Source organism: Acipenser ruthenus, chromosome 27, assembly GCF_902713425.1.
Source record: "Acipenser ruthenus chromosome 27, fAciRut3.2 maternal haplotype, whole genome shotgun sequence".
NCBI classification, from domain to species: Eukaryota; Metazoa; Chordata; class Actinopteri; order Acipenseriformes; family Acipenseridae; genus Acipenser; species Acipenser ruthenus.
This window is the reverse complement of record NC_081215.1, coordinates 23,214,380-23,228,161: the sequence shown is the minus strand read 5'-3', so window position 1 is coordinate 23,228,161 and position 13,782 is coordinate 23,214,380. Positions and strand designations below refer to the sequence as shown.

The window sequence follows — 13,782 nt, the reverse complement described above, 5'->3', positions numbered from 1 at the left end:
GGATTAGCCAGCACGACACTTACTTGTTTGTCTGTTTATTCGTTTGGCCCTCGAGCCCTTTTGTTTCTGTTTTGTTGTTTGTTTAAATCTTTTGTTTTTGGTTTGTTTATTTAATAAATCCACGCTGAGTGCCGTTGCATTCAGCTTCACCCGCCCATCCACTGTTTTGGTTTTTGTACTTCCTGGTCCGTGACGTCACCACACCTCAACACTGCGAGCCACCCTGCCACAACAAGTAAATGCTCAGATGTGGACACAGAAATTGCTTGCAACTGAGTTGCGCGATTTCGGGAGCAAATGGGTTGCGCAACTGGTCACTCAGATGTGGACCCACTTTAAATGCTGTTTTAGCAATTGGTGAAGTAGGCATGTGCCCTTTAAAATTACCCAACGTGTCAGTTCCATTTTTCGAAAATGCTACTTAAGTCAAGAGAGACTTGGTTGATGATAATCCTTATGAGATGTAGGACATGTAATTTGCCATTATGCCACATTTAATCAAACTATAAGTAACAGTACAATGATGCTCTGTGATGGGTAGTCTGTCCACTTTACTTAGCCAGTATGCTGATGGAATATACAGTATATGTACAATATAATTGACCTCCCTGGCTGATTTTCACATGTATACGATAAACAAACACAAATGTCCTTGAAATCAATTCTGTTAGCCTTAGATAAACTCAAAAACGCCTGGGTAGAGCTTGTAACACAATTCATAGCTCTTTCCCTTAGCAGCTGTTGATAATACTCTATGAGAGCTATAGGTACTTGCTGTAAAATGTTATCAACAGAAACAAAAAAAAAAAAATCCCCATAGCGATCATATCCATTTTTGGTTTGCTTACTAAGCTATGAGAGCGCTTCGTACTTGTACAGTACATCAAAAGGCTTTTGCAGCTGCAGCTGTTGTAGGATTGTAACACTTTGGGTGCTTGAAGGGGGAGAGTAAGTCTCAAGGGTGGCCATTAAATGCACTTCCTGACTGCAACCCACTTACAAATCAGGAGATCTACAAATCTCGACTTGAGTACTGCAACTCTTTATGGTGGTCTCACGACATGCACCATAAACGGACTGCAGCTAGTTCAGAATGTCGCTGTCAGGATCCTTACCAGATGTAAAAAACGTGAACACATCACCCCCCATCTTGCCCAGCTGCACTGGCTACCTGTAAAGTTCAGCATCACTTTCAAAACTCTCCTGCTCACCTACAATGCCCTTCATCAAACAGGTCCCGAGTACCTCCTCAACCTGCTGACCCGCTAAGTCCCTGCCCGCAAGCTGAGGTCCTCCGACTCAGGCCTGCTTGTTATCCCCAAGCAAAAGTGCACCACACTTGGAGAACGCTCATTTAGCTTCATGGCTCCGACTCTGGAATTCTCTGCCAGCTTTGGTGCGTGATGCTTCCACCTTCGCACACTTTAAATCAACTCTCAAGACCCACCTGTTCTCTCTTGCTTTCCATGCTCTTTAAGCCTGATATCTGCTATTAGCTGCTGTGTTGTTGCTACTATTTCATGTATTATGCTAATATATCATGTATTATGCACTTTTCACTGTATTGTATTAGGCTTTTTTTTTTTTTTTTACTGTATATCATGTATTATGCACTTTGTATTTAAAGTAGTATGTATTTTGGTGTTACTGCATCTTGTAAAGCGATTTGTGATTCTGGTCCACTATGAAAGGCGCTATATAAAATATATTGTCCCCTTCCACCTGCAAATCTAAGCAATGGACGTCACCAAGGTACTGAATCCTGCCGGCAAGGCCAAGCCAAGGAAGGCACTGCTTGGACCTGACCACTAAGATGGCATTTTGTTTACAGGGAAGGCCTGATCTTGGAAGGGGCTCATTGGTTTAGTGCTTTATCCATAAAAAAGGCTCTCCAAACAGCCAGTGCCAATGAACAGTGCTGGCTCACATGTGAGAAGGTCCCCTTGTGATACACCTCCAGTTACACCTTATAGCATCTGTCATCTGGTGCTTCTTGGTGGTCTGCCATCCAAGTTGTGACTTATTTTAACCCTGCTTTGCTGTTGGAGGGTGAACTCAGCCCATTGGCGTGAACACCAGCGACGGCACCAAATGTGCCCAATTTACATCACTTTGTGAGAAAGAGCTAGCAATACAGTTTAATGTGAGCCGATTAGCACACTTTTATATGAGCCTAATTAACAGATGACAGTGAAGCACAACCCATTTTATCCATAACTTATGAACAGTAATTTTTAATATTAATACAATGAATTGGTTTTAAATATCAATATATTTTTTTAATTAGAGAGAGAAACCAATTACTCTTAGATTGAAATATAAGAAAATGTTGAGACGATTCAGCTAAGATTATTATCTAAAGTAATAGAGCATCATTTTTGTAAACCTATGCTTGAAAATTTCCTGAAACAAGCGACAAATAATTCTACTAAATTGTAGAGGATATTGCAGTATTCAATCTTATGAATAAAGGATATAGTCAGTTTGTAGTCAGTTCCTGCATACCCTGTCTGAGGGAAGCAAAGGTAATTTCCAAGTCTAAGATCGGCAAAGGGGCAAGTTTAAAATTATGAGACGTTTTGTTGTAATGTGATGAAATACATACGGTACAAGTCCTGTATGTCTGGCAGCTTACTGACACCTCCAATCGAATATCTTGTTGGAATCCTTTGCACTACTGACAGTTGACATTACCAATCAATCTAACCAACACATATTTTTTCTCCAAAACACTGTTTCAAATTGGAAAATACAGCATTATAATCTGGACTATGCCTAGGGATTAAATTCCTGCTTTACATTTTAAATTGTTGAAGTGTATGCGTCTGAGTTAACACCCTTTTATACACATATTGTATATAAACCCACCCATATACATATGTGGGCATTTTTATACATAGATACATACATAGATGCATACATACATACATACAAGTGATCCAGTTACAGTGTTAATGACAGGATTACAAATTAGATTTATTTTAGCCATAAACAAAGGAAAATTGTGAAAAATGAAAAAACAATTGTAAGCAATGGGATCCAACTGAAAGGATTGATTTGCCAACATCGGTAGTACACCTAAAGGGTAAAATATAGATCCAATGGGCCATATGTGTTTGTGATTCTGTTATCTAGTATATAAGGTGACCTTTAGAGCATGTCAGTGTTTTGTAAGTCAAATCTGATAAATTACCTTGTTTGACAGCCCAGAGATTCAGCTTTTGTCGCTTCTTTATGTAACAACGTTGAAATGAAAATCTATAAATGTGTTTCAGTAAACAAATGGCACAAAAGACCAAAAAAGCTACAAACAAACAAAAAAGTTTATCTTGTGCAGATTAATGTAGCCTTCGCTGTCAAAGTCAAACCTATCACCACAATAAATTGATATTAAAAGTGGGTGACTGAATAAGGACCTTGTTCACTAGCTAAGACATGAGGATATTTCAAGAGATGAACATGTTTGCTGGTTAACTGATACCACCACCCACAGAGTTGGAAATGTCACTTATACATTTCATTGCCATGTAACAGATTACTTCTCTTATCCTTGTGATCATTTCCAAAGCAAATTTTGGCATGAAAGAATTCCGCTGTTGAATTAATTTACAAATTAAAATTGGTGGTTGAAAGAACAAAGGTTTACATATCTACATAGCATGCTTCTATAGTTTATTATTTATGTAACATGACTCCTGCGTGACCTCTATCAAGACAGGCTGCCAATCCAGACCTTTAATGGTCCACAGATTCTTAAAAGGGAAATGCCAGAGGCAAAACATATCTATCCATTCCAGTTTTATTTTTTTTAATATGACAGAAAGACCTATAGTTTTAGTGAGGAACATTAACGACCAGTCAATTTCTTGTCTTAAATGTCTTGTCTTTTGTTCTAAATGTTTTTTAAAAAAATGCTTCCTGTTTATTCCTATCTTTGGCCAAATCAAAATTATATACTTTGCATTCCATAAAACCCTGGTTTGTAATGATAACAGCATCTTGTCTTCTTTTCTGAGAAGGTACCACCGTCTTTCAGTACTGGCTTACTAATTGAGCTATAGACACCCCTATTGTTCCACTTTGCAATCTAGCCTTGGTGCTTTAATATAGAGCAGTGAATGGTTTCCATTATTGTTTTTGCAAGCTGACTCTTTCACTGCAGTGATGTTGTGCATGTCTATAGTCCTACCTTCACAGTATGCCGAGTCTCCGGAGATGGAAGAGAAGCCACTCTTGCACTCACAGACAGCCTTAGTATTCCAGTTTTTGCATACTGAGTTTTCTCCACAGTTATGTCCTTCAGCACAGAAGTCATAGCCTGCAGTAAAATTAGATACAGCTGTGTGGTTATTCCATTCATAGCATACAATATCTGTCCACTGAGATGCCTTATTTCAATTTCTTTGCACAATCATAACAGAAAGACACATCTGTAAACCTCACAACTCTACTATACTGGACTATATGGCACCCCATTGTACCAGTACTTGCATCAGCTTGTACTTGCACTGAACTGCTTCCTACCTTACCGTATCCTACTACTGCTCTTAATTATAACTATTCACTGTATCTTGTACTTGATTTTACTCTCAGATATCCATATTCATGTTTTTGGTAACTGCTCTTATTTGAAATTGTTCTTATCCACTTATCGTACTTACTACATGCTCTAAATGGACTTTACTTGTATAAGCAAATATTTTTACTATAAGTCAACTGCTCTTAGTCAAACTCGCTCTTATTTTCTACTCATTTTATTCTACTTTATAACTGCTCTTAACTGTAATGTGATATTCTGCACCGTGATATTTTGTAAGGTGATTGTGATATTTTGTAATAACTGCAAGTCACCCTGGATAAGGGTGTCTGCTAAGAAATGCATAATAATAATAATAATAATAATAATAATAATAATAATAATAATAATAATAATTGGGAGATAAGTCTTCTAAGTACTGACCAGCTTTTGAGATCTGGTAAGATCTGGATCCACAGTTGTACACTGAACAGAAGCTGGATCATTTCAATACTACACAACTATATCATACTAAGTTTAGAAAAATGAGACAAACCAATACCTAGCTAACACATTTTGGACTTCACAAAAGCTTTAAGGCAGCAGCCATTATTTTTTTGGGGGGGCGCGGGGTTATTCATGCTGTTCTGTTCTAAAGAATACTACTTTAGGTGGTGAGAGGTGTGCTTTGACCAATTACAGATGATTATACATTCTTTTAACAGCTTGTAAGCTTTTTTTAAATTCTTATTTCAGGTTAATCCAAGGTTTATGTAGGTTTCATGACTTGTCAGAAATAAATAATTCCCATAGAAACTCTTTTAAACTTTGGAATTCAGTTGCAATGCTGATTTAAATTAACCAAACATTCCAGTCCATACATGATTAAATCAATGCTAATTATGCTCCGATTATTCTGTTTAATGGTATATGTTTCATACTCCATAACATGGACCAACACCTTGCATACAGTTATATAGATTCCAGTTAGATTCATAAGATTACATTAGCAGTCACCGCTGTCACAGGAGACCATATCTTAGAATTCCATAGGATGTGAAATATACTATCCTATACATCTGGTAAAATCAAGGTGCACTGGTTCTATGTTCTCAGGGAAGGAGGGTCAATCTGATAGTAAACAGTGCATATGTTGTCCTTTCCTAGTTACAGAAACAATAAATGTATATATTTAAAAAAATAGTAATATACACTCCCATCAAGGAGAACCATTCAAAATAAATACCATTACATCGTACCTTCCTTTGTTTGGAGAATTGTATGTAAAGGTGGCTTGTTCTACAATTACAATAACAAACAAACAAATCCAAACTGTACAGTACCACCAACAAATAACTTTTTAAAACAACAATTTCCAAAATACTGTATGAAACTCAATCTGTTCAGTACTCCACTGCCACAGACAGATACATCCCAAAGGCAAAGTAACCATAAATGGATGGTTGAATTCTACAAAGTAACCAACCTCTGCAAACATTGCAGCATCTGTTTTCCGGTAGAAAACGTTCACTTTCTGTACAGTTAACAGCTGGGCAGCTCTCAGTCACTTTCACCATCATCCCGTTCTGCAATAGAAACAGATTTCATGGCTTTTATTACATTATTATTCCAAACGATGTAATCATTGGTGATTTTTTACACTGTTAACTAGGGCCTTTATACTGTACTTTGTGAAAGAAAGCATTTACCAGAGCACATGTATGTACAGGACTAAAACGTCATAGTACAACATTGCTGTAATCTTACCTCCTCCAATTGTATTTCAAAATATAGTTTGCTGGTGTATTTTTATTTGAGATCATTTGCTTTTTTTTGTTTTTTATCTCTGATGTTGTCCCCAAAAAGGCACAGATAATTCCTTTTGGTATTTGTCACAGCTGTTTGTCTTTTACACACATTTCTGTTGCAGTATTTTCATAACCATTGTTCTATTGTTTCAAAAACTACAAAGAGTGTGATGATTATAATCTTGTTGCCCAGGTTATAAAACAATAAGTCGTGCATGTTTTAAACGTTATCTCGCATCGAGGACTCTGAAGTCTATTAAAAACAGTCTACACAAATCAAACAACTGGAAATAGGTCACGAAATATAATTGAAACCAACAAAGACAAGATACAGTAATAGAAAAATTGAGTCTTATAGTCACAAAATCTTTCATGGTATCTTATAAAATCAGCTGCGAAACTCTGTTATGTAGACACTGAGAATGACCGACTAATCTTAGCAATTGCTAAATATATCCTGTTATAAATCAGTGCTGTGTCATATTCCATTAGAAAATAACTAATGTAATACCTAATAACTAAATATAACAGCACAAGATTCCTCCACTCCACTTTCAAGGTCACACGGTGAGATGTTGTCTGAAGCTTTGCAAATATTCCAATTTTAATGATTAATAATAAATAATTGAATTTCTCTTCAATTAGATCCCGACAAATAGCGTCAGCATAATTTCAAAGATTTTTGTAGGGAATTTCTATCACAAAAAACACACGTGATATTGACGCAAGGGGCAGAGTCACCTTTGAAATGACCCAAATGTACTCTTTATTTAAACAATTTCATGATGAAAAATCTCTCTTAGACCACGGTCCCTTAAAGTGATGTCATAGGAACAAGAAAATACAAACAACTCAATTGTATTTGACAATTCTCAACTGCCTACTGACCTCAAATGTATACTTGTAGTTCTGCAATTAGACACTGAACATTTCATAGGAGTTCATTGAATAAATGTACTGTAGAAACAGAACACATGGCAACAGTAATTGGAGTTTTTCAAGTGGAAATTGTATGTGTTGCCATACAAGCCATTTCTCACTTTCCATTTTCTCTCGATAGGAAAAGTTTTAAACATTGAATTCAAGGGAGTTTTTAAAAAATAAATAGGTTGTAAAATAACAAATGACTTTAATGATGTTTTATGAACAGCAGCCTTAGTCCCTTATGACACACTGGTTTATTTTCCACTGAAACACAGATGTAAGGTTACAGCAAATGCCTGAGGGTTAATATAAATGTGATATTCAATAATTAAGCCTCTGAGCCTTTTTAATATCATACATGAGGAGGAAACCCCAGTAAATTTATGTTTATTGCTTGCTCAAGAAATGCAGACAAGAACCGCAGAATTAATGTGAAGCCATTAAATCCAGCATTGAAAGCAATCGAAAATGCATTACGTACAGTACAGATAGGAATACAGCAGGTCTATAGTGAAGAAAATGATGAACACATCAAGACAGCTGACCAAAAACAATATGGTCCCCCATGCAACTTAAGAAGACAGATTGTGTATGTCACTGAAAGACATTCACACATCGTTTATCTGCTAGGGAACTAGTATAACCATGCTAACATGATCATTTTGCTTAATTTAATTAAGAATACCCCAGTATAACACACAATTCGAAAATCAAACAATTACCTTGCATTCTCTGCAACTTTTAGTTAAGGCTCGCTGTCCCTCAGACAACACTTTTCCCATGTAGATACAATTGGCTGTAGATAAAAAAAAGAATATATATACAGTATATATATATATATATATATATATATATATATATATATATATATATATATATATATATATATAGCCTTGAGGATCTTGATTTCCTGGTTTAATAACTTGCAACAAATCCTTCAACATCCCCAGCGGGCAACAACAGTGCACACATAATATGACAAACACAATATCCAATCTGAAGATTACAAGCTTATCTTCCACATGGCAGATAATCATATAAACATTCAAATCTTGGCTGGCTTGCCCTCTTGCCATCCAACTAAACTTGTTTTTTTTCTAAGACAGGATTAGAATTTGAATTATACTGTAGAATTAGTTTATCATATTCCAGGATTGTTGAGCTTTATTATGAATATTTGTCGACCCTCGGTTGACAAACTGGAGGTATATCCTTAAATTTAATAGACACGTATAACAAAATATCACCAGAACATAAACACTAGCATAAATTCATATGATTTTAGCTTTACAATAATATCAAATGTAGCATACAGTTTTTAGCAATGTATGCAGAATAATCTGTATCTTCATAAAATGCATGCATTATATAGATTTAGTAAAACATTTAAACAAAGTTAAAGGTCAAAGATAGTTTGTTTCAAGATGACATCCTAACAATGTAATCAACTAAGACTGCAGTATTTTAAAAACCAGTGAGTTAAAGGAATAAGGACTAACATCCAACATGTTATACTATTTAATGTAACCTGATAATTGCATATTCGTACACATTTTGACCTCACAATACTTGTTGTTAATTATCTTTGACACTTTGATCTAAATCCAACAAGCAATGATTAAAGTAATACTCCACAGATTATGTATCACCCCTTTTTGTAAGCACGGTAATGCTACAAGATATGAAGTGAACTTTTCTAAAGAGCAGCTCCATATGAAAATAATTAAGTGTATCTGACTTACGCCTACATTCTTTGCAGCATTTGCCTTCAACATGTACTGGAAGCGAGCCTGCAGAACAGTTAGCAGGAGGACAGAGGATTCTCCTGCACTCCACCACACCATTCTGCATGGAAAACAAAATGCAACTATGTTAGTAATAAGGAAACGTCACCTGAAAAATAAAAAAATAACTGGTACCAGTATCTAAAATTAAAAGAATCTATTCAAACAGACGAGCGTTTTGACTAATGCCTTCAGCGGTGTTACGAATTCAACTGTTTTTGTTGATTTTTTTAGTTGGTGTCTCCCCGTGAAGGAGTGATTCTTACTTCTGTAATTTACATCTTTAATGACATTTATTATTTCCATAGAAAGTATTCTAAACATACTTTGCAAGCACAGTTTCTGCAGTTTTCAGGTTCCACCCACAACTCTTCATCTCTGAAGCCTACTCCGTTCACCTTGCAGGATTTTTCACAGTGGCAACTCTCCAGCTGGCTTAGTCTTGTTTCCGCATAATTTAACTGAAAAACAAAACGCAAAGCGCCACGCTTTATTTGTATTTTTTTTTTTTTTTTTTAACGGCACCATTAAACCCTGGGCAAACTGAGCAGTTGTATTGTTATTGGTATTGTACAGGGTGATTAGAAAGTAAGTTTACCACATCAATGATATGGTGCATTGATGTGATAAACTTACTTTCTAATCACCCTGTACATTCCTTCCCTGTGAAAGGAACATATAGGAGCAAACATGATGATTCTGCTGCTGTACCTCTTCCCTACTTGAGCATTGACAATAATGTAGGTTTGTGAGAAGTGCTCTAAAGTTAACAGCAGTGGAATTGACTTTAAACCATTCCATCTGGTTGATGATTTTTTATTAATCACAAAAACATGTATCACTGTACACAAAGGTGAATGGCAAAGTAACATCATATTCATGAATTCCGAAGCTTAAAGTTACAAATCTTCAGACATGATATAACTGGAGACGTGGTTAATAAAACCTGGAAAATGCAGTAACTAACAAGTCGCTAATGCAGGAGGGGAAAAGGTCAGCAGTTAAAAATGCTATAAAAATTGAGTGAAATAATATTAAGGAGAAGCTGGACTGCAATATGGTTATACTGTAGCAAGAGACAGAATGTTATTCCAGTGACCTCAAACTGAAGTTCTAATTTAAAGGCTGTATGGAACTGACCCACATTTACTCCAACTTAAGTTCATACACATTTCAGATAATTAATTGCTAAACCTTCTTAGGTTAAACATCATAGACTGAATCAGTAACTTTGAACTGTTTTCCTAAGGTTGGACTTCAGGGTACAAGTTGAAGATACTAAGCCTTTAAGATGTTGGACATAGGCTAATGGGGAGAATCTTTTTTCTTTGCAGGTTAGCAAACAGAACTGCTTACAGTGCTTGAAAATGTGATGATACAGTACACAGTATCAGCGCTTTTTCAAATGGGATGATACTCACAGTACAAAGTATCAGCACTTTTTCATTTTCACTGTTTAGGTGCTGGTGTTTTATATTGCTGGAAATGGCTGACAAGTCTTTGTGTGGATTTATTGTACTGAGTACTGGAACTTTTATTTCATCCCAGCTCGAGGGCAGTGGAAGTCATGCATGTTTGAGACCATCTAGTATTTCTGTAGCTTACAGTATTAAATCCCCAGCAAGGATATTAATAACACAATGCCATAAAAAATTATAATCTAGCATTTAAAACAGCCACGGCACATAAAACAACATCTCATGGAATACACACTATACATTTGCTAATACAATATTTTGCTTTTCAAAGCTGATCCACCCCCCATGGTTTTGATTCATTCATTCTTGCTACTTAGGACACTTTTCCCTGCAAGGGCAGAACAGCAATGAGCATGAGACAGTATCATTGACTCCTGCTGGGACTCTTCTCTTCATCATGAATTAATAATGCATCAATCGCCAATGTATGCTGTGTGACACTTGGAAAGTGTTAGCGGCATCTGTACAAGCATTCAGTCATTTTCATCAATGTAATAAAACTTTGTTTTAAACCAAGTATGTTAGAAAACTACAAAATACTGTAATAACAATAGAAATTGGTATTTTAAACAGTTTTATGTATTTAAAAAAAAAAGTAAACAGACATCTATCAATTCACTATACGATGCATTTATAACAAGCTTCCATGCAGTGTTCCCTGCAGAGCATACAACTTAAATAGAAAAGAGGCCACATTACAGTAATCGCTGTCTCCTATTGTGCCAGCTCCACATTGATGTACTGTTTTGTAAGCACCCTGTGCTTTATATGGCAACAATGGGTCCCAACCACTTTACTGACAGACTCCTCATTCAAGAGAACCTGTGAAAGAGAAAAGGTTATCCAGGTGTACTCACTTTTATAGTCATTTTAGCCAAAAGCTCCTGCAAATCCATGATGCCTTGTACAAGACTCAAGAAATCACTGCATGTTGGACAGGCTCCATAAGTGAAAGAAAACACAAAACAAACATGTGAAGCATCTGTAGGAGTTCTGATGTTGAGAAAACAAAATTATATATAATATAAACAAATTAGAACTGCATGTGTTCGGCAGCATGGTTATTACAGCCCCAAAAATAATAATTGTGTTTTCAACAATAACAATAGCAGCAGAATTATTCCCCCATGATGTCCCTTCTCTGTATTTACGCTTTAACATGAAAAGAACAAAAACAGAAAAGCCATTGAAATAGAATTATAACTGTATTTTCAAGTATGTCTACGTGGTGTGTTAAATCAATTGCACACAGCTGTGACATGACATCAACGTGACCAGTGAAATTATTTTCTCATTTCGACAGATTTATTACCCGTCGCCATAGAACAAGGTGCAAACATCCTTCTTTTCCCTTCAGAGGGTATGTGAAGAGTGTAATGTTTTCTTTGAAGATTTTAAACAGCAAATGATTTGTAAAAAGCCTAAAATTAATATACTGGCAACCTTACTAAAGCTGCATAATCATTTTTATTGCACATTATACATACTATATTATATTATAGGTGTAGAAACCATGGCCAGATTTAGGTACAAATTAAAGGCTTTCAGTGTTCTGGCAAACACTCAACATGTTCGTCAACGGTTCTGCAAGATTAGGCAATAAAAAATTGTAATCAGTTTACAGGGACCAACATCTGTCGGGGAAAGAGCTTGGGTAATCAAGTAAAGTTAACTGGTGTTTGGGAATGTGTGGCATTGATAGCTGATTAAACAGAAGGGTTCTGTTTAATCACTCATCAGCTTGCAGAGTACACTATATGTTGTATGTAGTAATACACACATACTTCTGTATGTCAAGTTTACAGAACCGCACATGAAAGGTGCATATCACTTCACTATACAGTGCACATGTTTTAGTGCTGAATATTATTTGCTCTTGCACTGAGCGTGACTAATGCAGGCAGATGAAGACTTTCTAAATGGATATGTTTATTCAAATGTAACAGTTTTAAGAACAGATTTACTGAATTAAAAGAAGGTGAGAGTTGCTTTTTGTTATTTCACCTATTTTTGTGGACCTCATTAACCCTCACATTTAGTATTTGAAGCACCACAGGGAGTTTTCATAAAAGAGAAATGAAGCAAAGCGGTAGTTCAGGCAGGGAACTCACTTTTAATCAGTCGGTCAAATCAAGTCATCAAGCATCAACAGCCAGACATTGTCAATCGAAATAGCAGTACCTATCGCTAACAACATAATTACTTGTCCAATGATTATCAAGGAAAGGATTTAAATCTTACCTGATCCATTACCTCCCTGTTTTGAGTTAGCGTTCGCCTCCTCCTCCCCAGCCTCCACCTGCTTTTTAGCTCGTCTAAGGGAGAGGGCAGCTATCCTGCCTCCTGCCCATGGCTTCCCTACAGTCAGCCTCTCCACTTATCAGTGGGAAAATTTATAGGCAAGGGTTCCCCGAGGCAAGGCCAAAGGCCAAAGATGTATTATATTTTAACTGTTTTATCCAAGAACATATAATATGCATAAATGTGTTAGTGTCTAATTTGTAATAAATATTTTATCTAACGCATGAGTTCTCTGACTGAATTGAATGAATTGCTTCTTTTCAATCTCGGTACAACTGTTTTGCAAAAATGGTTTGAATTAAAGTTACAATTTAGCAGGCATACAATACTGTGCTCTTGTTCCAGTAATTGGTTAGCTTTATACTCAATGTTTAAGCTTTCTAAAATAAGCACAAGTGTTAACTAGAAGTTCCAAAGTGAATCAAAGGCATCAAGGTTTAAAAAATCTGGAAGCTTACGTGTTACTGTTAAATGTCTTAAATACAGATTTCGTAATCTAAAACAGACATCCAAAGTTGGAAAATCCTCAAAAAAAAAAAAAAAAACGTCGACTAAATTTACAGCAGGCTCATTTCAGGATTGTACTTACTGCGATTAAGATTTGGACACTGTGTAATATATCCATTAGGCGCAAAGATTATTTTGACATCTTGAATAGTACCCTGAAAAAAATACAAATACATTAAAGGGCTTCATCTTGTATTGTTCGGGAAATAAATATCAAGCAGCATGCATTGTCATATCACAACGAATCCAATTGCTTATTTAAGCAATATTGTCAACATAAATCAAAACAATGTTCATCAAAAACAAAACAAAAAAGACACTGGCAACCATTCAAGGTGTGAAACTCTCTTCTGTCTATAAGCCACAAACGTTCATTCTTTAAACAAGCTGTTCTGCATTTCAATAGCTGGCTATATTCAAAGGTATACGAGAAACATCACCGCATGTGTCACAATTTACAGCAA

At 35.9% G+C, this 13,782-nt stretch overlaps 1 protein-coding gene across 1 annotated transcript in view; it reads right to left on the bottom strand.

Annotated features, from left to right (window-relative positions):
- LOC117432083 (protein kinase C-binding protein NELL1-like) overlaps window positions 1-13,782 on the bottom strand; it is a 130,553-nt gene that overhangs the window by 79,878 nt on the left and 36,893 nt on the right. Inside the window, exons 6-12 of the mRNA XM_034053533.3 lie at window positions 13,401-13,473; window positions 11,368-11,450; window positions 9,359-9,493; window positions 8,991-9,093; window positions 7,971-8,044; window positions 6,003-6,102; window positions 4,190-4,318 (exon numbers count right to left, since the gene is read on the bottom strand). Of these exons, the coding sequence (XP_033909424.3) occupies window positions 4,190-4,318; window positions 6,003-6,102; window positions 7,971-8,044; window positions 8,991-9,093; window positions 9,359-9,493; window positions 11,368-11,450; window positions 13,401-13,473 (697 nt within the window). The remainder of the gene's footprint in view (window positions 1-4,189; window positions 4,319-6,002; window positions 6,103-7,970; window positions 8,045-8,990; window positions 9,094-9,358; window positions 9,494-11,367; window positions 11,451-13,400; window positions 13,474-13,782) is intronic.